Source organism: Epinephelus fuscoguttatus, linkage group LG5 (genome assembly GCF_011397635.1).
Source record: "Epinephelus fuscoguttatus linkage group LG5, E.fuscoguttatus.final_Chr_v1".
NCBI classification, from domain to species: Eukaryota; Metazoa; Chordata; class Actinopteri; order Perciformes; family Serranidae; genus Epinephelus; species Epinephelus fuscoguttatus.
In genome coordinates, this window is record NC_064756.1 from 32,280,167 (window position 1) to 32,307,938 (window position 27,772).

Below are 27,772 nucleotides of genomic sequence, written 5' to 3' on the forward strand. Positions count from 1 at the left end.
CCGTTAACAGCTGCATTAATAATGTACATCTTAATGCACCAATAATCAAAATCCAATGATATAATATAGGGATAGATTTTCTGAAATTGGCCATTCTGCAAAATGAGTAAGCTTACTTTTACTCTGGTAGCCTACTTTAAGTTTATTCTAATGCTAATACTTTTGTACTTTTACTTACTTTTTCTTGTAAAACATGCACTGGTTATATGTTCAGTATTATTCAAGGTATGTCAACCAAAGCCAAAGGCAAATTATTCTAGGGCTATATTGAGTTTAGTTATTGAGCACCAGAGACTAATTAATTCCATGTCGATGCACCTATATTTAAGCAGGTTTTTTCTTTTATAACCACAAAGTCAAGCAGACAGAAAACCTACAAATTCGCACATCTGCAGTCATCTTCCTCTGACGCGCCAGATGCTTCCTCTTCTGTCATCTTAAAGTTACACTGTATCACAGCACTGCACGGCTTGGTTCTCTTATCTCTGACCCGCTGGAGAACACAGCATGCAGTGTGATGGGACGGGCTTGTCGGAGAGCAGCCTGATTCGTTGTTGTGCCCGGATACAAAAAGCTCGCATGCCTTTCCTCTGTCCATAACACTGACAATACGTCCGACCAGCAGCAGTCGGTGCTCGATTGGTCTCGTCTGGAGAAACCATGGCAGACCAAGAGGATAATGTTACAATTCCTGAGTTCAGCTGCCTTCTCCAAATGGATCCCTACCTTAAACCATTCGAAAAGGACTTCGTGAGGAGGTAAAACACCGCCTAAATGGCGCTTTTGTGCTCAGTTTGTCGCCAAATACAGTCCCCGGTGAAGCGAGCAGAAGCCAGCTCTGTTCTGGCATTGGTGTCGTGAAATAAAATTACACAACTAACAGATAAAAGGCGATGTTTGCAACACATCAGACAGTCGTCCCTCTGTGTTTAGGCTTGACATTGTGTATGAGGAGAGGTCGCACAGGGTTACGTTTCACTCTCATGCACAGCAGCTATCTTGCTGTTTCCCCCGTTTACAGTCTGCTGAATAACAAGCGTTTAACGTTAGAGGATGTTGAGTTTATGTAAAATTAATGAACTGCTACCATTTCATGTGACAAGTTGCTGAAGAAGGCAAGTCGTGTCTCAACTTCCGATGTTTGACAGTTCAATAGTAGGCATGTGTTTCGCAGTCAGGTGACGTCCACGTTGCGTCGTGAGGTGGTGCTTTAGGCTGAAGTGCTGTCTGATCCTCTCCTGAGCCGATCCGTCGCTGTGGTCCAGCATCACAAAAGCCTTTGCTTTCTGCAAGCTTCGGCTCTCATTATAATGAGTTTTTCTGTTCATTATGTCTGGTTGTTATCGAGGCATCAGTTATCCTAAAATGTGTTTTAAAATCGGATTAAAGTCGAGAGTTGGACGCTTCCAACTCGGAGTACATACCGTGCAGAGGCAGATTGGTTTGGTTTGTGCAGTGTGAAAGGCCCTGCAACACAAATAACCTCTCAGACATTAATTGACTTTATGCTGCACTCATATGCTGCATGGTTTTCCCCTTCAGCCTCGATTTGGCCTCCATACAAATTAATTATAAGGGTGGAAGTCTTAAGCAGCTGACTTTGTCTGCAAGTGTGTGCTACTAGTGATTGTGCAGTATGTGGGCTGGTGCATTTATTAATATGGGATTATATCCTGCACAAATTTCAATCACATTTCTTGTGCAGTTGCCAAAGTAGTTGCTGGTCGATGCTATCAAACTACATGTAAGTAGACTCCAAGATTTTATGGCCACAAATGTTTCTGATGATGCATCCTTGTAATGAAGTCATCAGCTATATTTATTGCGGTAATGCACAAACCAAAGTGGAAAGTTCTGATAAAAAACATAACAACCTTGTTATCATCATTAGTGAGAGCTGCAGTGGGCCCGTATGAACCACAATCTTACTTTAGATGATAACTGATGTGATTAAAATGTTTGTTGGACTGTAAAGTACCTAGTGTTATATTTGGATTTATCCAATATTGGGATTTGCCCTGTCCATGTTTTGGCAAATTGTCCTAGTTCTGTGTGACATGATTTAGAGAGCATTACAGAGACGTTAGCTCACCCATCATATTCACATGCCATGATAATATTTAAATATATGCACCCAGGAGAGAGAAAACATACAAAACCTTTTAATAGAATCAAGTTTAATTAACTGAACTTGAAGTTCATAAACATTTGTTTTGCTAATTAGTCAATCCGGGGACCCTTAGGCCTGTTTATTCTCTGTCACTTATATCACCAAAAGAATACGGTGAATATTTACAGGAAATTATACAGTGAAACTGTGCTCATTGTGAACACTGAAACAAATTTAAACTACAAGTGCGCTTGAATTAGTGCAGCACCTTCCAGAGACCTGAAAAGACCAGGCAGGTGTCCTTCAATTGTAAATGCATTGACCTTGTGTCTACACTAATCTCCACAAGTAAATAGACACTCTCTGTAAGTCAATAGATGGTGCAGACTCATGCTTTCTGTTCATGTTTTTAGTTCTTGTGTCTTTTTAATTGCTATGAGTTCTGGTTTTAACCTGATAAACTGAGTGGACTAAAACGAAGGGATGCACTTTAGGAAGATAATTGCTTAATGACTGAGTTGCAACAAAATGTTCCAGTTAATAATAATAATGATGCATTGTTTATTTCATGATCATTTCTTTTTCTTTGAGAGGATGCTGTAAGCTCATTTCTGGCTGGAAGGCCATATGGCTCACATAATGACATTGTAGTCTTTAGCTCGATTCCCTACCTTGTGTCAAATTAGTCTGAGCTGCTGGATTCCTTTAAAAAAAAAAGAAGTAATGTTTTCTTTTTTACTTACAAGAGCTGCTCACATTGCTATGGTATCTGCTCCCTGTTGGGTCGTCCCTGAAACTAGGCCTTAAAACTCTGCTTAGGGGCCATATAGTTTAATCCATTTTCATTACCGTGTCAGATCTTGTCTCTAATGTGGCAGGTAAGGGACCACCTGCTTTGTATTTGAAGCATGTGAGCAGGGCTCTAGTCTTGCAGAGAGATGAGCGTGTCAGTTTCATCTCAGACACAGCTTGGGATTGCTAGGCTTCACAGAGCCCTAGACGTGTCTCAAACACCTGTCACGCTGATGAAAGTTGTACATAAATTATTTTACATATAGGTGCACTGCTGTGTGAAGGTTAATTCTTGATAAGCCCCTGGTGTCCAAAGGCCCAGAGCCCAAACACCACACCATGAACACAGGCATAGAAATCAAGAGCTTTCTCAGGCTATGGTGTCATGCTGAGTTCCCTTGCTGAGCTGCACAGTGCTAAGAATTCAGCTGGCTTATCAGAAAGAGACCTATGACCACACAGACCGATTCTTTAGATTTCACCAGCATGTCATGGCTCAAGGCTGCCCACATCTCAGGTTTGTTGAACTTTGGTTCACACCAGATACAGCCAGTATGCACAGACAGTTAAAATTATTCCAGCAGATTGTACCGGTCTTCCATTCTAATGAGTATTCTGTGGTTGTAGGCAGCTCTTATTTTATTTTATCAGGATGCTAGTTTCAGATTGAATGTGAAAACAGCCGTTGATGCTGCACGCAGGTTACAGCCCCTGTGAGCAGTGCTCTGTTGACATGCTTCATTATTTACCCTTCCTGTTGCGCAAGTCTGCAGGAAGTGCTGCTAGGATTTTGCAGCTCGTGGCACCATGTATCTCCTAAATTGGACCAAATGAAAGTAGGGAGCACAGGGACTGCTGCTTATTACGGAAAAGAGTTTTTGCAAAGATTTGAGTATGTCATCACAACTCGTTTCAAAGTGAAAATACAGCAATAACTCTGAGTCTTAAGCTTGTGATGGTGATGCAATATATTTAAAGCAAAACTGATTATTGACTTTGAAGTGATGACTGCCGATGCATGTGCTCTGACTAAAAAGTAATGAGCTAAAATACAGGATTTAAAGCTAAGTGGAAAAGCAGCAACTTACAGTTCCTTAATAGTTAATATGTATTAAAATGGCCGGATTACATTTATAAAACTACCTGCTGTATTTTAATGAGTGAATGTTTTTGTACCTTCTTTAAAGAAACAGTGTGTAGAATTTAGTGGCATCAAGTGGTGCGGATTGCAGATTTGCAACCAGCTGAAACATCTCCTGTATGCCAAACGTGAACTCATGGGTTAGGATTCCTTCGGTGTCGATTGTTCAGGAGATTATTACCGTGAGCCAAATAATCCACAGAGGTCTCTTCTTCTCCAAAACAAATGGAGCATGTGATTAAAACAGTAAAAACACTGAACAAAGCAGTTTTACTTTACAAATCAGACACTGTTTGGCTCATCACAGGCTGGCTGCTAGCCCAGCACCTGCTAATGTGGGCTCACTTTTTTTTCTCTGATTGTGTAACGTGTGCTTACTTTTTTTCTCCTCTGATAACTTAAAGGGAAATTTCGGTTTATTTCAACCTGTCTCCTATCGTCCTAAATTTGTTTCAAGTGACTAGTGACATAAAAATAATAGTTAGCATGTTAGCCGTTAGCCTAGATACATCTTGGGCATATAGTAGCGTCAGATCTGTTAAAACGTAAGTGAACGGGCAACTTTCAAGTGCAAAGTTAGTCCACTAAACAAGCTTTTTTTACACAAAGACTGCCTCATATCATTAGGATAAATGTCAGAGAACATATAGAAAACGACATGTAAACATGTTGTCTTGTATCTAGGCTAACGGCTAACATGCTAACTATTATTTTTATGTCACTAGTCACTTGAAACAAATTTAGGACGATAGGAGACAGGTTGAAATAAACCAAAATTTCCCTTTAAGATGTTCAGGAGGTTTTTACTGTGAGCCGTATAATTAACAGAGTTCTCTTCCTCTACTAAACAAACAGACCCGGTGATTAAACAAGTAAAAACACTGCACAAAGCAGGTGCAGCTTGAAAATCAGTGTTTTTCTAATGCTTTTTGGATTGGTGCAAAGGGGCTGCTAACTACAGTTGCCCATGTGAAAATGCAAATGGCCCTGTCTAGAACCAGTGTTTTGTTTGTATGTTGTGGACAACTGGAGAAATATGGTGGTGCAATATGTCCTGGATGAGGACCCGCCCCCCATGTAGCCATAAATGGCTCATTCAAAGGTAACAAAAACATTCTAACGTGATTAAACACTAAAAACAAAAACGCTTATTACTAAACTTATTATATTATATTCCATTTCTGCCAATATATCCCCCTTAATCTTAAACACTAGACCTTTTAATGGTTGCATGGGCAGCATTTATTTTCCCCTCACCTTGCTAGAGGGTCAACAGAGGTCTGAGGTTAGCAGGAAAGTTTAGCTTTCATCAATCAACTTCTCTGCAAATGTCCAGGTCCCTCTTTAGCCTCATTAATGCATTTAGTCAAAGCAGGACATTAATGGAATTATTTGAAAGTCACCTTGCCGCTGGGCCATATGGAAGCCCTATAGGTGAGCTGAGATCTAAACGAAAGAAACTTTTTCCTACTTTTGTTTCTCCTGGCTGTTGTAGACTGTCCTGACACCTCTGTGCCTCAGCTGTCACCATCAGTCATACACAATGCAACAGACCTTAACACTCACTCTAAATTTAGATGCCCGATTGTCTAACAGTGAGTGTATGAATAGGTTGCAAAGTTCAGCTGTTCGGTGGGGAGAATTTTTGGAAGTGGATTATAAACACAACTGGAAACTTAAAACTGTAACTGTATTTTAGTAGAGATATGACGTCAAAAAGAATGGGCCAACTGTAGGTGAAGGTGATCTATTTTTAGATTGCTGGCATCATTTTATGGTCTCCTTACTGTATCTGATCTGACTGTATCTAATACCAGTGTTATAAAAGTTTTAGTTCAGACTTTTTTTCTGACTGTATAAATAAACAGTTACAGACTCTGGGTCCCCCTGAAAACAGATGATGCCCTGCTTTCTCTCTTTCTCCCATCCTGTCTCGTAAATACAAAGCATTTTGTTTGAACAGTGAGAGGTCAGAACAATGCTTTTAACAGACTTAATTTCTGTGATTCATCTGCCTGTTGTAATTCACATTTACATTAATTTGTTTAATTTGTCACCCTGAAACTACATCACTTTCAAAAACTGTTCAAAAACAGTGATCTTAAAAGTCCCGTAGGACTTACTTTTGTTTGTCTACCCCTCGCCACAAACTCATTTGCACGTCAAAACCACATGGTTTGGAGAATCAAAATTATTATACACTATAGAAAACCCTTTTGTTAATAGTTTAGACTAAAGCCAACCTAAAGATTCTTTTGTCGACAAGGAAGCAACAAGTTCCTTTTTCGCAGCAGTTAGAGTGGCATCCAAATGTATTGGCTGAAATTGACCATACTATATTCTGTGAACTTGTGCTGACCTCTGGAACTCTGAAAATTAGTTTGTTGATACATGAAGTTTTACAGTGGATAAGAAAATGTGAGTTAGACTTTCAGCCATTGGTGATAGTAGTAATGCAACACCAACTTTACTTTATTTGCACCTAATGTCCAAAGTTTTAGAGTTTCTCCCCAACATTGTTACGTAATGAAGGGTAAACCCATCATGCGAAATGCATAGAAAGTTACAGCTTACAACAATGAAACAATGCTGAAATTGTTAGATTTATTTTTTTAATTTGTTGAACTGCAAGACAAAACAAAGGAGTTTATGGAATATCTTATTAAGTCAAGATATCGTATTTAAGCCAGTTTCACATGCGCCTATTAACAAAAGTTCTCAACGCAGCCCATCTAGAAGTCAAGGAAAAACTCACCACAAAACAATACATATGATATAAACGAAATGAAATATTATATTTGGAGCACACTTAAAGAGAGATCCTCTTGCCATAGCATGTTGGATGAAACAGTACTACTGGTCTTCAACTGTGGGGGGCAGGCATGGAAAGAGGTTGGCTGTCCAACTTTTCTTCTTGGACTTTTTGTCTCCAGATCATCCACCCTGGACATCATGCTGCTCTGCTTCTGTTCCCGCTCCATCTCTGTCTCCTGTGGGGTTTGTTTGACCTCCCCTGTGGCCCTGAGGAGGGAGATCTTCTCCCCTTTGTTTCTGCAGATGATCGATCTTCTACTGCATCTCACCGTGCTTCAGAGCTGAAGTCAAGTCTCTCCAGCTGTTTCTTTGCCTCATTTCTCTTATGCAGGAGAGTGTCCCCCAGCTGGTCTGCTATCTTGAGCATCCTCTGGGCCTCAGCTTTCTCATCAATGAGATCTTTACTCACCCACCTTCTCCAGCACCTTCTGAACCCCGGCTTTGATTTCCACGAGAGCTTTCGCTAAGTGATTAGCTTTCTCTTCTGCCTTCTGAGCCTAGCTCTCCTCTTGTGGGAGATCTTTCTCCACAAGCCCCACTTTCAGTGCCTTTGTAGTCTCAACTCATGACTTTGGGACAGATAGGAAATTTGCATATCATATCAACATGATCCAATTTGCAGCCACCAAAAACTGCACAAGTAGTCTCCCTTACTCATTCTAAGGAATAAGGGTTAACTTGATAGTTTGAGAAGAAACAGTAATGCATCCGACACTGAGCTGAAGTGATTTGACAGGAGGTTGATGTCTGTCACTTGCAATTTAGCAGTGTGCAGTAACATCTGTAAGTTTAATATCTTGGTTGTGCCATATGATATTTTCTCCAATATCTTTACAGATAAAGAACAGTTACCCAAACCAAGAGATAAGAAAGCCATGACTGTAATCTGTGACTCACATCTATAATCTCCTGCTGCTCTATTACCACTGAATAGGAGACAGGACAAAACTCTTTTGTAATTTCTGGCTCCAGGGATTCATAGTGTCTCTCATCGTGTACTACCTGACAATGAGCAGGTAGTGTGTTTTTAATGAAACTGAAATATCGCTTTGTTCCACTGAGAAGTGGTGATCAGTTTCTCCTCTGTAATAAAATGCAGGCATGTATCATAACTGATCTTTTCATGTTGTGTATTTTAGAAATCTGCTATAACAACATTTTTATGTTAACAATGGGTCACATGACTGTGTGTGTGTGTGTGTGTGTGTGTGTGTGTGTGTGTGTGTTTGGAGTAGGTCATAGTGATGTACCCCTCAGATATACGGATTGTGTCAGCGTGTTTTAAATCATTGTATTGGTTTCACGGCCCGCAACCTCACCATTGTGGTTCACTCTCACTGCTCTCATCAGTGTTGTTTGTAGCCACAGCAGGCAGCTATTTTCAGCAAAAAGCTCTGATAAACCCACTGTAGGCTTCCTGCCCAGCTCCAAATGGCAGACAGACACAGTTCGCGACAAGCTGGCGAACATAGTGGAGCATTTAGCAGCTACAGAGCCAGATATTTCCTTTAGGAGCTGGCGGAGCGCAAACAGAGGTAAAAGGGGAGTGAATTTTGGACTTGCATTAGTCAGGTGGACAACAACATGAATTCAAATAAATGATAATTCAAATAAACAACTGCTTGCTAACAACTACCTCATATTAGCTGCGTTTACATCTTCCACTGCATCCAAGTGGCCAAAAAAACATTGATGCAGTTTTAAGTATGTATTATTAATAGAGAACAGCAAGTACTAATGTATTATAATACACTTTTAACTGTTACATTCAACATGCGTCCAACACTCTCCATACCACAGTTCTTAAATGGCAACTTTCCCTGACCAGTGTAACACTTAAATGAATCTTTCATGTGTTGAACTTGCAATTGGGAAATAAATGTGAGAGCTATTGAAGAGCTGCATTGTGTCAGGCGCAATTGATTCTCACATTGAGATTCAAGGCTCTCATGATATTTTACTGACAGACTTAACACTTTGAAAAATATTTCTATAATCTTGAAGGCCCTATGTGTCAGATTTCTGTCTGAGGTGATATTGTGGTATTATCAATAAAGGCACTGAGACTAACAGCTTTGCAACCCAAACAAAGACTCATGCCAGCAGAGTAACTGTAAAGGTGGCATTATCCCATAAAACTCTTCTACATATTGGCTTCAAGTCGTTGCCAACATTGATACAGTAGAGTAGCAGCAAATTACCATCAAACTTAGATCAATCAATTATTTTACTTCTGTATTACATTTGGCTCACATATAAAGCCACTTTATACCTGGTATTAACATGCATCTTAAATGATCTCATCACAAGTGGACAGTGCTAAATACAAGTGTAAACAATCACCAAGACGCATTGTGATCTGGTCACTTAAAATACCTGCAAAGATGGTCTGAGATGCATTTGCCCATAGATCTTTGTAGTGTCCTGATGCGTCCCCAACAAGGACGGGTGGTTGTTTTGGTGACAGAGTACTAACGTGTTGTGTGACCGCCATCATTTTGCCATTTTTACAAGCAAGCAGCTAGAGTAAGTGTGGATGTAATAACTGTGCACAGAGGTCTTTAACCTTTTAGCATAAGTGACACAGGCAGTAACAAAATCTAAACCCAAGTGGTCAGCTGGGGACACATGATGGACACAGGTGTTGATGGCGATATGTTTTGGCCGTTCACTTGTGTTCAGATTGCCAAAACGCATATTTATTAGGGATGCACCGATCCGATATCTGGATCAAATATCTGCCCCGATATCATCAAAATAGATGGATCAGGTATCAGAAAATGCAACCTATACCTGAGGCGATCCTTTCCCTTTAAATCTATTGCGATGCAAGCTATGTCATACGTCATGGAGCGAAGGAGAGAATCTGCTGAGTGGAGGTATTTCACACTATTTCAACTGCTGTGAGCCGGTGACTGTTGAAAAATAATTCCCGACAGTGGAAGAGGGTGGGAGTGGATGAACCCGGTTAAAGAGTACCCACCCCAATGGGATGCTCTAAAACTAAAGCAAGTACGCCCACAAGGAGGCAGGGATCATTTAATTGGTCAACAGTAAACCTGGCATTCTATTGGTTGGGGGATTTTGACAGGGATGTTAGACAAAAAAATCCAAGTGCAGGGCAGAAATCTGAGAGCAGAAATTCCGCAAGCGCACAGAAACAGTTTGAGCGCGAGGAGAAAAGCCAAAGCTCGAGCAGGAAATTTGCGAGCGGCATGGCATCTGAGTGCGAGCACACAGTTTGAGCAGAAACAGAGTAGATCCAAGCGCAAGCAGAGGATATTTGAGTGCGAGGGCAGGGTTTTTGAACGTGAAATCAATAAATAATGCTCTCAAACTGATAGACCACTCTCTTGAATAAAGATAGGGATAAAGCTCCATAGATGTCAGCTGATACTCAAAGCCACAGCATCGGGATCAGTATTGAAACTGAAAAAGCTGGATCAGTGCATCTCTGATATTAATACCACATATAAGCAGGCTCTGCGATTGTTTTTAAGAAGCATCTTTCTAAAATGCTTGTATTTTGATCTTTTCTGTCGTCTTTTCTGGATTGCGTAAACATATACATCCGATAGGTTTGATCAAGGTTGCAAAATTGTATTAATAGCCTTCATAGTATCTCATAATCTACAAAGAAATGTGATGGCTTTATCTTAACACGGGAAGACAACAGCAATGAGCTGAGTTCCAGTTCTAACGCTGACTGACCTTAATTAGGAATTCAGGGCCAGTGCTGGAGAAAAAAGCTTGCCATATGTGATGAAATGGTCACATACTCTGAGACTCTGCTCTTTGCAGCTTGATGGGAGAGTGCTTTATGCCCAAATGCTGCCTATGGATACCAAGTGCAGTCCTAGGCTAGATATTGTTGTAAACTGTAGAAAAACTGTGGGAAAGGTAGAGAAATGTGGTACCAGTGCCAGCATGGAGGAGAGGAAGAGTGACAACTTCATCAAATTAAAACTTGGAGACAAGGGCACCGAGGACAGCATGGGCACTCACAGACACTTTCTGTCTGATAATCAAATAACAGGGAAATAAATCAAAGTTTTGATTTTGCCTGTAGCTTCAACTCTGTTAATGACTTGCTGAAATGAATTGTTTCTTTACAGACACAATTCATTTGTGATGTGTGGTCTCATCTCGCCTCCTTGCTGCAATCTCAAGTGGAAACAGACACAAGAGATGTGCGGTGAACGCTGCATCCATACAGAATTCTGGCTCACTATTCCCACTGGTCCAGCCTTCTGGAACTCATTTGTTATAATCAAAGGCATGACTTTCATGCCTGTTAATATTGTGGCAGTCGAGCTTTGCCCTTATGTGAATCCACCCTTTGTCCTTCCTTTCAGCATATTCTTGAAATGGTGACAAAGTGGCAAAGGAGGCATGTGGCATCATTGGTTGGACTTTAAAGGTTTACATTTGGCAAGTACTGTCTGTATCCACTATGCCCAACACAGGGAGCAGCTGCTGAGAAATCGCGCTGTTACTTCAGCCCATCATCACTAGCCCCAGGGCATTCACAGGCCAGTCTGAGCTTGGCTTCAGGGCTATAGGGGAGAGAGTGCACTTAACTCAGCTGGCTGAAAGAGGCTTTCTGTACCGGGGGGAATCTGATATGGACACCAGCTGGCTGCAGGAACTTAAGTGAGATAAATTGCAAAGTAGTTAGTCTATCCTTCCCAGTTGAAGGTAACAGACAGAGGTTTATCTCTCAGGATATGCCTGTAGTCACACATTCTTGAGGGGATGAGGCAGGTTTGCATCCTGAGGTAGAACCTCAAAGAGATAACGTTAGCATGGAAACATTAAGATGCAGCTCTGTGCACTGCTACACTGCATGTGCTGCGATATTGTAGAAAAGTTGTAAATATGTTCAAACTAAGAAACTTTTTCAGACACATGCATACAGCACACAAATAGTAAAACAGTGAAATTCATCTCAATTTTTTTTCTGGTTGATTTCCACATATTTATCTAAGACACAAATGTCATTTTACAGTGACAAGTAAATTACTTAGTTTATCGGAAACTTGAAACATTGAAATGCTTTATGCTTGTATTATAGCTTGATTCACCGGCTTTAGAATGCCTGTTTCCATTCATCCTTATTCAAAAAGAGAATTATGGCTGATCGTCAGTATTTCTTATGTCTGCCTTATAGGAAAAATCCACCGTCGAATTTCAAACTTAAAAAAAAAAAAAAGGCAACCCGTTAAATTTAGGACTGTTAATTACACAGAAATAGTGGAAATAATTAATTACTCAATGAAGTACTTTTTTGCTTGCGCCAGAATGACACATGAGTGTGACCAATGATTTTGAAAATTGCTTTCACCACTAACTGTATTGTTATAAATAGTTGTTTTAATGGGTGATAAGTGATAACACTGACAGGGTACAATAGAGGGGCTGCTTTTTCCAGTAATGGTAGCATTAGTGGTAATTACTGATGAATATCTTCTTCCCCAGTAATTTTAATTTGATGACTAGTTGTGTGGGGATGTGTAGTGTGTGTATGTGTGTGCACATGTCAACATCTTGTGTTGCCATGGTGAGTACTTACCAGAAGAAAAAAACCCAACGTCATAATAATTTACACTGTATTATCCTTCCTGTGGAGGGTAGTAGCTGTTGTTTATAGATGAAGATGGGCTGTACCATGTTTTTTTCATGTAAACTTTTACTCTACATGAATATTTCACAGTTAATGTGAGGTTTTGTCTGAACAACTGAATAAAATCCTCACATCCTGGACTCACTATATTTACACTGACATTCAGCAGTCACGCAGAGAGAAAGCTGGAGAAACTATTGCACAGTTATCTCAATTGCTGTTGTTATTTCGCTCTCCACCCACATGTAACAGCCAGACCTGAATGTAATTGATGTTCTTCAGGGGGTTGTCAAAAACAAATAACTGAAATCTATTCAACATCACTGACGATATATACCATTGTATGTATCCAGCAGTGTGTATCCACTGGTGGGTTTCCTATTGAATTCATATGGCTTTGTGTTTGTCCCCTGTTGTTTTTGAAAGGTATGAGCTGCTACAGAAGCAGCTTCTACAGCTGGAAGAGGCAGAAGGAGGTATTGACCAGTTCACATGCAGCTACAAGACCTTCGGTGTGCAGCGACACCCTGACAACAGCCTGGTTTTCTTTGAGTGGGCTCCGGGTGCCGAGGCCCTCTTCCTCACTGGTGATTTCAGTAAGTAGCCTGAGGAGAACTGTCACCTCCTGAGCAACATGTCGGCAGTGGGATGTCCAGGTTGTTTCCCCAAAGCTTCCACTGAGTTTTACTGCTGCTCATGTATTATCTGGTCATGTATGTTCTGTGTTTAAAAGTGTTACAATTCATACCAAATTCACCCAACAAGAATGTGAACCCTCTGAAGTTAAAGCTGAAACTTGGTACTTTATAACTTCCATAGATACTGTTATTTTGCTCTCAGTTCATTTGTACAAAATGCTGAGTCTTTTTTTTTTTTGATAGGAAATCTTCATTTGTTTTTAGCACAGCAGGCGTCCTCATTGGCTTTTAAAGAGGCATGCAGCAAGGCTGTTAGATGAAAGTATGTTTCATTCCCGTTGTATAATAGCAATCAATTTGCAATAATAAATAGGATTACTAACAAGGAAATGACACTTTGATATAGAGTTATATACACTGTTGGGACCAAAAAGGAAAAAGAGATTTCAGTGCTAACAGGAAGGTTGCATATCTTCATGGTGTATTAAATAAGAAATTTGACATTTCTGCACCCTAGAACACAAAGGGGCCAAAAATTAAGAAAAAGCGGAGAGAACTGCGGTACAAGGGTATCAGCCCTTTTGATCAACCAACCTGGGAGTAGGAAATGTGGAAAATATTGATTACACAGGATAAACTTGCATACTGAAGGGGCTTCTTTTGAATGTGGGAGTGTTTGTTAATATTTTAGTAGCTGGTTATTTCATCATCGCCTGCAAAGTTGTTGAGTGAGTGCAACCTCTGTGTTTGCACTGAAATCTCTTTTCCCTCCGGTCCCAACTTTGAAAGTAATTTCAGGTTAATAGTCTTTTGAGTGTTATTCTCGGTTAATGTGTGCAGAGAGATTATTTATTTTTGTCATCATTAACAAGATTAAATGAGACTTGCTCTCATCTATCAAAAAGATATACAAGGTAATACCAGCTCTCAGTGTCATTTTCTTTCCTTTATCAAATATATGAATGCATCTATTGCACATGCCAGTAGTAATATATTACTCTCACTGGACAAACAAAAAATATAATAATAGAAAAAAATGAATAAGAAAAAGGACGGTGAAAGAATTGAGACACGTTCACATAACTCAGATTCCATTTGCCTTGGCACCACTGCACAAACACTTAGCTCTGTGCTGCAGCCATTGTGAACTGACACCCTGCAGGTAACGATAAAGGAAAGCAAATGCTAATAGTAATACGCTCAGATTGATACTGTGTGCAAAACCGGAGATTTGTCAATTATTGTCCTTACACATTTTTTGCGCTAGTTAGTTCTGTTGCTGCCATTCCCTCTTTCCATATTCTTTTCCCTTTTTAATTATCTTCCCAGGACCTTGGGCAGCAGCTCAATTCCAACATTCAATTCTGTGAGAGATTACATTTTGACACGGCTCAGTCATATTATTTGATTTCAATTTCATAGTAAATGTGGAAACAGCCCAGCAGCCCTAGTCATGAATATGGTGCAGGTTGGATGCATAATGCACTGTTTTTTTTTTTGTTTGTTTGTTTGTTTGTTTTTTGGTGGTGGGGAGGGGTGGAGTGGGGATTGGGGGGGGGGTTCAGAGGAGTTTAAGCAAAGGGGGATAAATAAATTGTGAAAAAATATGACTTGGCCTGCCTGTGAAAAGTGCTGGTGTTGTGCCCGGTCACTTCTGGAGCATCTCCTGTGATTCATTTTCTATCCTGCCCTTGTTTTTGCTCATGAATAGCAAGCAGATATGGATTACTGAATAAAAACGACATCCTAAATTGACATGCCAAGGTGGCTGCTTTATAATAAATGTTTTGTGTCCTAATATATTCCTGTCAGTCAATGACAATTGGTAATGTGGTATCAGCAGGTTATGAATGTAACGCCTCTCTGTTGTTCCCTCAGAGATATAATTCAATGAGCAGTGAAGTGGCATTTTATCAGTTTTTCTTTTAGATGACTGAGTCTGCTGCTTTACTCACTGTTGCAAAAGTCACAGGATACAGATGAGCAGTGCAGAGTAAAAAAACAAGACAGAATTATGCAAGAGGGTTTAGATTAGAACAGGAGGATTTTAAATAGAGCTAAAGCCACAGAGGTGACTATCAGCCACAAACTATCTTTAACCAGCCGTGCCTCCTCGAAATGATGTTTATGTACAACTTATTTGAAACAGAAAATATGTTTTGAGGGAGACATAAAGCCAAGCCAACTCTGTTTTCTATTACCTTAATAAGGTAATGTTGGTAATTAACATATGTGGCAAGAAGTGTTGCTACTGAGTGTTTCAGCAAATCATTTACAGACAATGTGTTTCAGTTGTTTTCTGCCAGAACAGGCAATTTTGCAATAGCTTCAACTTGTTCTGACAACAGAATTATTTTCTTAGTGCCTTTTTAATTAACATTCAACTAAAATCACAGTCTTTGCCTAAACTTAACAAAAGTACATTTGTTGCCTAAACCTAAGATAAGAGTCTGGATGCAAACCAGGATTCTGGTGTCAAGGTCCTGCACTTCCTTGTGAAGCCTGAATTGTGTTGCCACAACAGCATTATTAATAAGGCAGTTAAGTAACATACCAACACAATTACAGGGGTTGTTTTAGAACAACACAAGCTGCTGTAAGAAAGAATGCAACTTTTTATTTGCAACCAGAAATAATTAAAAACCCTGTGGTTGGATTTTAAAATTTCTGACTATATTATATAATATATTTCTGACTTCTATAAACAAAATGTTATGTAATCAAAATAATTTATAAGGAGGTATGATCACATACAGTTTCCACATATACGGGGTATACAAAAATATCATTACACTTGAGCATCACAATATTAGTGTTATGATACTGTATTGATTCTCTAAAACACTATCAAATGTAATCAGTAATTTACTTGCAAAGATTCGCTGTGGTGGCACATTTTGTTTAAAGGTCTGACCACTGGATCCTTTAGTGTTGTAATCTATCTTCAGCCATTTGATTCCTCCACTGTAACATCACAACATATTGTTGGCATAAACATAAACAGTCTATGCAAAGAACACAGGCTTGTGATACAGGCATAAAGGGCTCACCACTAGTGTTAACAGTTTTCCTGAAATTTGATTTCTAAAAAATCACAATAAATGGCAATATATTAAATTGTGATATGTATTGTATCAGCAGGTTCTTGCCAATACACAACCCAAATGTACAGGCTTAAAAAAATATATATATATAAATAAATAATGTGTTAATCTCAGTATTCTGCCAGCCAATACAGCACAGGTGTAGTAGTGATATGAGCCTTGTTTTGGTCAGCATTGTACTTTAAAACGGTGCCAGACTATTTTGCACATTGGCATTACAAAATACATACAGGAGGTAGTTGTTTTCAACCTGGGGGTCAAGACCTCACATGGGTCACAAGATAGGTTCGCAAGGTGATAAACAGGATAGGAAAAAAAACATATTTCTGCCACACTAATTATGTCTTTTTTCAGACTTTTCTCTAATCTTCTCATCTGTGATCGCTTGATAGCAAAAGGACAAGAGAGATTCATGTACTGACATGCGCTGCTCTGTCATAGGCATCTGTGATCATATGGCGTCCTTTGATCAGTATGCAGCTAATCATAGTTGATGTTTGGCTCTGTGTCGTAAACCAATTAATTTGATGTGATTAAATCCTCTCTGTGTTTCCCCTATAGATGGCTGGGACAAATTCACCCATCCCTACACCAAGAAAGAATTTGGCAAGTGGGAACTGATTCTACCGCCCAAGCATGACAAGTCTCCAGCTGTGGATCATCAAACCAAACTCAAGGTAGAGAACAAAACATCTTCATGCTTATTTTCACGCCCTCAGTGTGTGTCATCTTGCCACGGTGGTATGGTGACTTGTAACTGTAATGTGCGAGGGAGATTCCCTGTCATGTGTGGCGTCTTATGAACCAAGTGAAAACCTAGCGTGTCGCCGTCAACAACATGTCATACTCACAGCGCGCAGAAGGGAGATTACTGTATGTACACAATCTGCACAGTGGAGGGTAGATACACCTGAGGAGCTCAACTGATGGCTTTTATTTCAGCTCCTGTCTGCGGCAGGTGTCCCTCAGGACATTGCGTCGTGTTTGTCTGTGCAAAACACACCCAGCAGTGGGTGTACATGATTGGTTTTTAGCTCTAGTAAATAATTCATCAGGGTTAAATGCAAAAGACGCACCTCCCATTATGCATTGTCTCCCAAGCAAGCAGCGAGGATGAGAAATAATCCTGAAATGAGATGCCAGGCGTGGAATGGATTGCATCGTGGTGCCACTCTCCTTGGGACCGGGTCATCGTTGGCACACTCCTGCGCCCTGGACAGGCTGCCCGGCTCCCATTGTCAGCGGAGGTCAGTCTAAGGACGATAAGAAGCAGATGGAAAAGCTGGCACCTGGCCTTTCCTTGTGCACCCCTGCTGCCTATGAATGGCTGTCTTGCTGTGAGCTCCACTTTAGAATTAGTTCCACAGCACTCCCTCGTGGAAGCACAAGCCTAGCTCCAATCACTCTCATGTAGAGCAGCTTGCCCTTCTATCCCCTTTGTTCAGGGCCCAATTTGTCTCCATAAACAAGTTGTGTCCTTTTGTGGGTACAGTATTTACAATGAGCTCTTTATGTTGAGAGGATGCAAGACTTTAGAGAAATGAGCCGAGGTGTTATCTAAGCGATCAAGCGCCCACTTGTTTTTATCCACACCTAACTTCTCGCATATTGCCTGGCTCCTAGTTGTTTTTCCTGTTCATGCACCCCCTCAGCCTGCCCAACAGTCTGATTTTTCTTTAATATTCCTAATGCTGGCCAATTTGTCTGAAGGACCACCGCTCTGTCAGGCTGTATGCCAGTCCATTTATCCAACTATCTTTTCCTAATCCTATAAACTGTGAAGCATGTCATAAGGGGAGCCAGGCAGCTAACCCCCAGGTGGCCTGGCCATAATGAAAAAACCCCAGAGGGGGGTCTGGCCAACGGCTCGCAGGCAGGTGGCATTTGAACAGTCATTACTTCACAACAGTAGCCAGAATTAGTTGGGTTCTAATGCCTGTTTCTGCAGGGGACAAAACAGGGTGAACACATACTGTGGGTAACACTACAGGATCGATTTTCTTGGTGGGTTTTTCCAACTCACACGCTGGCTTTCTCCTTTCTTATTTGACTGATGGAGGCAAAGTAACTTTTCAGTTAGATTTCCAAACTATACTTATTTGACCCCCTTCCAATCCTGAATTGCAGACATAATAGATGAAAGGCAAAGGATAATGATTTAGATTTCCTATTTTTCTAAATTGCTCCCTGGCTCAAATCCCCTCTCAAGACAAGCCAGCGAGTGGCTATGTTAAAATCAACAGAGGAGTTGCACCCCTTTACAGAAATAAAACACAGCATAATTACCATTGAATCCAGATTCACCACAACAAGTATTCTGGTCAATACTGTAGCGTTTTGTCCTCCACAGCATATTATGTCTTCAGTGCTTCCTTGGAGCACAGTATAATGGATTTAAAGCTGTGAGTTTTGCATTGGAGAGCGGGGAGCTGCTTTCTGAAAGGGGGGTGGTTTTCATGTTGACACATTGAAAAATGTTTGGTTTATTGGTTGAACAATCTGCACCATCTTTTCTGTGTAATGGATGGGGAGTAACTGCACAGTTTTATGATGTAAGCATTTCATGGCTGGAAGATGTAAATAAATGCTGACTTTAAAATTGCATACGTGCAGGGACAGAAACACGCAGGAGCCACAGAAGACCTGGAAGCCTCTGTTGATTTGTGGCCAGGCCTCTTACACATGAGGATTGTTATACCTGGTTAATTCTGTTCCTTTTTTGCAGTGATGTTTTCATTCTTGCAGCATTTTTTCCACTTTTATTTTCATTACCATTATCCTTTATTCCTCCTTCTTGTAGGTTTTTAATTGAGATTTCCAGTTTCCAGTAGTGTGTATCGTGTGGTCCATATCCTGTCTGCTTATTAGACAATGTGTGTTTCTCCTTCCTCTCAGCTGATGTAAAGTGCTCGTCCTGTCTTTTGAATGCCCTCTCTCTATGTCATTGTTTAAGTGCCCTTGCAATAACATGACACTCGTTTATCTGTTGTTCCCAGGTGGTAGTTCACACCAAGGAGGGTAAACGGCTGTACCGGATCTCACCCTGGGCAAAGTATGTGACCAGGGAGGAGAAGTCTGTCATCTATGACTGGGTTCACTGGGACCCCCCTCAGCCCTACGTTGTAAGTTATTATTTGATTATGTTTTATTTCAGTATTGTATTCCAAAACTGGTAAAAATGGTCAAATAGTAATAATAATTCTAAAATCTTGGTGAAAATTGGATATGAACCACACTTGTGTTGTTCAATCATTCATTCATTTTTTTCATTTTTTGTCATTGGAAACATTTTCTGAGCTGCCAGCATTACAAGAGGGCCTTGTTTCATGTAAACAGTGATGCCCTGTGTCTTTATGTGGCAGCCATTCTTGGAACCAATTGGCTGAATTCGGCGTCTGACTTCCAGCAGACAGTGATACAGCCTCTGGGGGCAGACCCCTGATTTTTTGGCATTCCAGTTTGATGAGTTTGATGTGGGCGGAGGAGGCAAATTTCCGTTTCCGACTTCCGTTCATATATAAGTAAATATGCTGAACCATTGCGATGGATTCAGAGTTTGCAGTGACGCCAATTATGTTCACCACATGGAGCGTTTAACCTGGTAACAACTGCAGCTGGCTCAAACGTGATTGGTCAATATCACGCGGACTACAAACAGCCTAGCACCAGAAACCAGGGCTCTTCCGCTCTTCTTCCGGAAGCAAGATCTCCGGGGTTTGCCTACAGACTCTACATTCACTGAATGTAGAGTCTGTATATAGAGACTATGTGGCAGCAAACGCTACAAATTGTTAGATTTGGTTTTAGATGCCAGGGAAGGTCATATTGAGGTGAAAAACAGATCAGACTTTTTGTTTTGTGTGAAAACATTGGGGCTTAATTTTAAAAACCTCATCACAGCTCTCATTGTTTGATAGTTAAAAAGCATAAAATGATTAAAAAGAAAATGTTTCATCAGGCTAAACGCCTCTGTTATGTCTCTAAAATGACAATATATTGGATTTTTTCAGTGTCAGCTCTTAAAGTAACCTCCCGTATCCTGGTCCTTCCATCACTGCTTTGATTTCTTGCAGTGTGAAACATACAGTTTCATTTGGAATCAGCTTTACGTCTCACATCCACAGCCATTGTGGCCATTCTTAGTGTGGGTGCTTGATGCTAAGAGGGTCTGAATGTGTCTCAATGCTACTTGACGCCCTCAGCAGAAGTGTGCACAAGCAAAACAATAAGAGGCTATTAAAGACCACCTTGCTTTCTTTATCGCTTGTTATTTGGCACCATTTTAATTAGTGGAGCACTCTTACTGGCAGTATACTCGCTTTATTTACAAGTGGCTCAATCATGTACTTCAAACAGTGGGTTCACATGGCCTGGTGGGTAGCCATCAGGAAATTTGTTCTATGTATGAAACAAATCCCTTCCCCATTGTGTAACAGGGACAGTGTGAATCATAGATCATTTAATGTTTAACAAATGTTGTGCAGGGCCATTGTTAGCCTCTGTGGTAAGACATTGATGCAGAGACCCACACTGTGTCTTTGGCCTTGTGGCTCATAATTACTCACCAAATGTAATATATTTTTAGTAATTTTCAGGAATAAGTGCTGCTGTGATTTTCTGTCTAATTTTGGTTTCCTCTCCAGCAAACCAACCCTCGGCCAAAGAAGCCTAAAAGCCTGAGAATATATGAGGCCCACGTGGGCATCGCTTCGCCTGAGGGAAAGGTCGCCTCATACACCAACTTCACATACAATGTGTTGCCTCGTATAAAAGACCTGGGTAAGACATGAGGCAACATGAGATTGTTCTTCCCCCCTTTTGGCGTCCCTCTTATTTTGCTGGCTAAAGTGCACAGCAATCTTCCTGCTGTGATCCTTTTCACCTGAGTGTCAGTAAGGGCTTTTGTTGACTCAACTTGAGAACATTTTATATCTTCTTCAGCCAAGACCAGTGAGGAAGTGAAGTATTTAGGTGATGTTTATATACCTCCCTACACATCAAATCAGAGTCAGCAGTGTGGCTGGAAAAAACACCAGCTGAAGGGTTCAAAATGCATTTTTTCTAACTGCCAGTGTCCTGTGCCATCTATGTCGACACTGGTCCATAACTGCTCCTCCAGTAGCAGTATTTTCAGTGGCAGACCTGTCACACCCCCTCTGCACAAAGCCACATCAGCAAGTCAACATCCTGTTTACTGGCATGACCTGAAGGGATCACTGAATGTTGGACAGTGTTTTGTAAAGAGGGCTCCACAGCACAAGTCACACACCACACAGCAGTTATGGATCCAAAACAGACAACTTATTTCCATTTCCATGATTTTGAATCAGGCAGCCAATAAAAGAGAGAAACAATTTTACAGCTCCTTGTATCATTCAGAAAAACAATACAGACTTGGACTTAGGGCTAGACCAGGGGTCTGCAACCTTTGCCATTAAAAGAGCCATTTTTGACCAAAAATAATTTGAAAAAATCTGTGTGGAGCCGCAAAACACGTTTGAGCCTTATAATCAAGGTAAATAGCCTATTAAGTCTAAATTAGCGTATACTTATGGTCTAAATAAGCATTTGTTAATATGTTTTACCACAAGGTGGACAATGTGCAGGGCACTATTTATGATTATTTGGTACTTAAATTTTGCAGAGCTGGCAGTGAGAGCAAACAAATCTGTCCACACACTACTACATTCTCTATTTTATTCAATTTACTTTTTTGGATTAGGCATCCATAGCTAACCAGCCACTGCTATCGAGGTTCAGCAACATTTGGATTCACAGAATGAATTTCCATAGACTTCTTTTCTCAAAGGCTCAAGAAGCCACTGGACAGGGGCTAAAGAGCCACATGTTGTTCTGGAGCCACAGGTTGCCTACCCCTGGGCTAGACGATATGACCTCAAATTTATATAACCATAAATTGTCGCAATTAGTTTCAAATCAATATATTTAACAGTAAATATTCTTTATACCATTTTACAGTACAGACTCACTTCTGAATTGTTTGTTCAGATTAGTTCAGTATAACCCTCAGAGAATTTGGCTGTCTGGACTTGACTGTGGGCTTATTGATTAGTTGAACTGCTAGTTAAATGTCACTGCCTGTTGCAGCTATTCTCAGTTTAACTATGTAGGATGCAGACAATTTATTTAACAGATATGATATGAGTCAGCTTGGAATGGCAAAAGATCTATGTCTGGAAGCTAATAAATTCAGTTTAGCACCGCCTTGCTTTTACTTGTATATGCACAAACGGAATCATGTAATTTTTCCATACTTGAATTCCATATGATTTAAAGGAAGAAAAAAAAAAGATTTAAAAATAAAAATCTGTTGACTGTGATCATGGTACTTCAAACAATATTTATATCATCTTTGTGAAAGTAGTATAGCAGACAGAGGACTTGAAATTATCTTGAAATTATGTTTGAATTGGAATTTAAGAAGATTTTAATTTACTTCCCCTATGCATTTAAAATAAATGAAGAGGCAAATGACTCTAGTTGAGGAGCAGTTTGCACGGCAACAGGAAATTTAAAAACATTAAATCATTCATTTTTAATCACAGTGGAAATTGTCAGTACTATTGAGTGCAAGGGCCAGTCCCAATTCTCTTCCTTTAACCTTACCCCTTGGTTGGAAAACTCGCTTGGCTGGATAGTTTTGCAATGCATCCTGGGAAATTCAATCTTTCCCTCAGTTGAGATGGGTTCATAAATGTGCATCACACGACCCTTCAAATTAAGTGGGGATTTAAGGGGCTGAAAAGCACTTCCCTAAAGTTTGGGACACCCTAGCCCTTCGCGGGAACATGCAAAAACAAGGGCTAGGGCCAATTTTGAGGGGAGCTGTGAGTATTTGGACAGACCCTAAGTGTTTGCTATGCTTGTGGCACAACTTTGTGGATGGCTATACCAGCTCACCCGTCAGTCCAACACAAAATGTAATTCTTTTAATATGCCTTACAAAAAAGTCTATTTGTAGTTGGTCCATAGACCAGAAATATGCCTTGCCATGATGAAAATTAATCCAACGTAATATAATGGTTATCAAGTCTCATCCAAAACCACACACACTAAATTGTGAACACTTTTCCTGATGATGGCCCTGTGTGTAATCTTATCACATCTCTCTTTTTTTGAAAAAACAAAACAACAAAAAGAAATAGAAATAATTTTGAGGATTCAACTTTGCAACGAGTAATTTTGAACAAATGTTAAATGACATCTGTTTCCATTCATTATTGCATTTCAGGGCTGGAGGATGGTGTCAACATTACTGCTTGCAGCTATGATTAAGATTAGTTACACTCTAAAGAAATATCACTGTGCTTTGACTTGCGACTCGCGTCTTATGTGGTCTCATTACACGTTTGACTCATTAACTGTGATGTGTGATTCATTTTCATAATAGCTCGACTTATAATAAAGAGCTAGATTTAAATGTGCCTTTAACCTGAAGGAAAATATCCCTGTCTTGGTTTGCAGTTCTGCTCATATGAGATGTGGCATTATTTTGCATTTAAATACAGCCTGCTGCACTGACATTATTAAAAGGCACAGATATGACTGGCACAGCAAACCAGGAGCAATCTGATAAATGCTGTTTCCTTGGTTGTGTCATCCTGTTTAGTGGGAAAGGAAACTGCCAGAGTAAATGCTGTCAAAGAATCTACCTGCAGCAGCTGAGGGAATCTGCACAATAGGATTCTCCAGGAGGCTAAACTCCACCGTCTCTAGTGACGGCTGCCTTTGCCTGCCATTTCATTTTCTTGACTGTGGAGAGAGTGTATATATAAATATAAAAAAGAGAAACTTCCTCTCACCCCAGTGCTTTGTCACACTCCTTCAGAAGCCAAAGTTTTTTTTTTCTCTCCCTCTCTCTAGCCTGAAAAGAAGCAGCGATATAAATAAATAAATGTGCTCCACACAACAGTGAGAAACCGCAGGGCCTCCCTCTGGAGTGCTCAGTGGCAGTTAAAAAGCCTGTTGTTCTCTTATTCATAGAAGCAGTTTTCGTAGGTCGTTTTGAAATGTTGTACATGACCTCCTGACTCTGATAGCTGGTGTTTCCCTGTAGCCGCAGCTTGTCTTTAGGATACCAGAGCTTGTGTCAAAAAGGAAATGCCTGGAGCTCACATATACAGTACAGTCTGACTGACACAGGTCAAATAGTATTGAGTCGTGATGTTTCCAGATGCTTTCTGAAGCACACAAATGTGGCCCAACATGAGAACAGTAAAGGCTGTTTGGATGATGGTGTCGGTTTTTAAACACACCTTGCACCTTTTATCCTGTGTGGCCAACCAACCCCACACATCATAAGAATTATTTTCATTTTTCATTGATGTTTGGGTTATGATCTAAGCAGCTGCTGTCATTTTAAGAGAAATCATGAGAGAAGATGGAAGATAGTACTCCCTCCAGTTAATGCAGAAAAATGAGGCTATACAAATAGACTAGATGTAAAGCTCTTACGTATTAAACTAGATGTAAAGCCATATGTATTAAACACTTTTTTCTTATTATGCATAATTTAGTGGTTACCATCAGCTAATATCTGAAATATTTGCATCAGTTAGACGAAGTCAGATCAGTAATATGGTAGGACATCTTTAGACACATAAAATTCAGAAAAATCTTTTTGATATACATGAATGTATCTTTTTTTTCTGCTCTCTGGTGCACAGGATATAACTGTATCCAGCTGATGGCTATCATGGAGCATGCCTACTATGCAAGCTTTGGATATCAGATCACAAGTTTCTTTGCTGCCTCCAGGTAAATGCTTTTCAATTTCAGAGTATGATTTATGTATTTTGTACACACTTGTGGCAAAGGTGTCATGTGAAAAAAAAAATCAGCGTAAATCATGTAAAGTTTTAATCTCTATGGTTTTATATTTATTCATAGTTGAGTTTTTTCAGCATTAGTCATTCAGTCCATTTGCATTTTGTAATTACCTGTCTGTATCAAAGTGTCATTGTTAGTGGCAGGGTCTGCCATTTTTTGTGCTCGAATCAAATGATTCAGAAGAAACGATGCATGCACAAATGGAAAGCAATGTGGAAGACAAAAGCCAGTGTACATTTCACTTTATGTGGAAAGTAACATTCAATCATTAGTCTAGTGTTACCATGCCAGACGACACTTTTTACAGACATCTTTAGTCTTCTTAACTGAAACAACATGACACAATGAATGCTTTCAGCCCCACCAGTACTGACATCTTAAAGATTATGACTTGAAGGCCTATTTTTCATTTAGTGTTTCACGTGACATTTTCACCACTTTACCTGTCACTCATACTATCTGCTTTTTAATACAAATAGTTTTTAGAGAAATTGTGTTTATTGTAAGGGCTGAATGAATAACTTCACATGATTCTGAGGACAAAACTGAGCGAGCAACATCCGGCTTCATAGAAATAGTCACCTCAAATCAAGGTTAGGAAGTCTGACACCAGCAATAATCTCTCTGTAAATACATTTGCTGTTAATCCAGAGAGTGGAGGGAGTCATAGATAAAGGTGGACTAGTCGGAGTATTTATCTTCTTTCAGAGATCCCTCCTTCCTTGCTTAGAGTAGAGCGTAAACCCAAAGTGTAATGTATATAGTGTAATTTCACCCATGATTGATCTCTCAGTGTCATTTAAAACCTGAGCGGTCGAATACTGGGAAGCGGGGTATAATACTGTTGCTATGTGTCCTGTTTTGCAAGGAAGCTGATATAATGATAGCTGGAAGGACAGACAGGACGTTATGGGACAATATGAGGAGTGTACACAAAGATATGCATGTGTTTGTATATGGAGGTGTGTATACATACATACACAGTTACTCTGTGGAGTGTCCTGTGAGATCTACATTGTCTTCCTCTTTATGGCTCTGTAAATGGTACTTTCTGAAGAAAAATATGAATTCAGTGTGTGTTCCTGCACCTTCTCTTAAATGTTAGGCCTGTTGTCACTGTGATGCTAATTTAAGAAAAAAAACAAACAAACTCAAAGCCAAGGACATTTTTGTTCATGGTCATCACCTTGTGCAAGTCACAGATCAGGTTTATTTTTAGGAGAGGAGGCAAGTTAAGGTCTAGTATTTCAGCTAGGCATTAGATATAGACTGAGAAGTTTATTGTTGTGAGGACTGTTGGTCTATTTTTCCTCTAAGTGTAATTTTAAGGATTTAGATTCAAGGTTAACATTGGGCTCGGGGAATATCTGAGTAAAGTTTAGAGCATGAAATGGAAAGGGTTTAGAACTCATACAAATTGTGTTCATGTGTGTATTTATAGTCGGTACGGTACCCCAGATGAGCTGAAGCAGCTGATAGATGTGGCTCATTCGATGGGCATCGTGGTGCTCTTGGATGTTGTTCACAGCCACGCCTCCAAGAACACCGAAGACGGCCTGAACCACTTTGATGGCTCCGACTCGTGTTTCTTCCATGCTCCACCCAGAGGGGAGCACAGCCTGTGGGACAGCCGCCTCTTCAACTACTCCAGGTACCCTCTGTCTGGTTCCACTGTGAACTTCTGTACCTCATCTCCATGTTTGCATACATTCATCACTTTTCTGTGTTCTTTATGTGTGGATTTGGCTTACATGCATAAATGGTGCAGTCAATGAAAGGGTGTATATTTAAAGATAAATTAGATATTAGATAGGTTTATCAAGACTGAATGACACGTTTCTACACTGTGTCACATCAAGACAGATAAACAACACATGCTGTTTCTTTTCCGAATAAAAGTTGACCATAAAGGTTACTGGCATCAAAATAGGTTGTGCAATGATGTGGAACATGTGGTTGCAGCGGTTAAAAAAGGTTCTTATTGATCGCTAACAACTGATTGTGAGGGGTTTTTTTTAGATGTAGTGTGAGCTTCAAAGGGCATAAATAATACAGAAAGATGTGCAATGTAATTAAATAACAATACGATTACTTCCTGCTCTAAAGTAGTAGTGCAAATGTACCTTCTCTTTATTTAGTGATACTAACAGTAGATCTGCATCAAACCAGTACAGTGAGACTTCTTAACTTTGGTCATTGACTTTATGCTACTGTAATTTTATTGTAATTAAATCCGATATTACATTTTTTTTCTGATCCTTTTAGCGCCTTTCATGATGTAAAAGCAAGGAATGGCCTACCAATTACTGCAATTTTAACTCAACGTTATGCTTTATCTGTGGAGATTAAAAGCTGCATTTAAATATTAAATTTGATACTAAGCCCAAGAAGGAGATTTTAAAGCAGCCACAGCTGCATCAGATATTTAAACATTTACCTTTGAAAACAAGGCCGATAAATGAGCCCTATGGTCTTAGAGGTTCTGGATTTAATAAAAAAATATTTATAAGCAACATATGAAGAGGTTGATAAATGAGGCCAAATGGGAGCTGACAAACCACTCTGTATATTCTCTCTGAGTATCTGATACAGCATGATGTTCTGAAGGTCAAAAGCAAGACATGATCTCAAAATGACAGATTACATCTCTCACCATAATGGCCACGCAGTCAGGTTCGCTGTTAATCTGATATTCCTGAG

The 27,772-nt window shown here is 40.0% G+C and overlaps 1 protein-coding gene across 1 annotated transcript in view; it reads left to right on the forward strand.

The window, feature by feature from the left end:
* Nucleotides 1-514: 514 nt before the first annotated feature.
* gbe1b (glucan (1,4-alpha-), branching enzyme 1b) overlaps nucleotides 515-27,772 on the forward strand; it is an 87,266-nt gene continuing 60,008 nt past the window's right edge. The window contains exons 1-7 of the mRNA XM_049576149.1: nucleotides 515-758; nucleotides 12,907-13,076; nucleotides 16,784-16,899; nucleotides 19,219-19,344; nucleotides 20,866-21,001; nucleotides 24,910-25,000; nucleotides 26,514-26,723. Of these exons, the coding sequence (XP_049432106.1) occupies nucleotides 661-758; nucleotides 12,907-13,076; nucleotides 16,784-16,899; nucleotides 19,219-19,344; nucleotides 20,866-21,001; nucleotides 24,910-25,000; nucleotides 26,514-26,723 (947 nt within the window). The 5' untranslated portion in view covers nucleotides 515-660. The remainder of the gene's footprint in view (nucleotides 759-12,906; nucleotides 13,077-16,783; nucleotides 16,900-19,218; nucleotides 19,345-20,865; nucleotides 21,002-24,909; nucleotides 25,001-26,513; nucleotides 26,724-27,772) is intronic.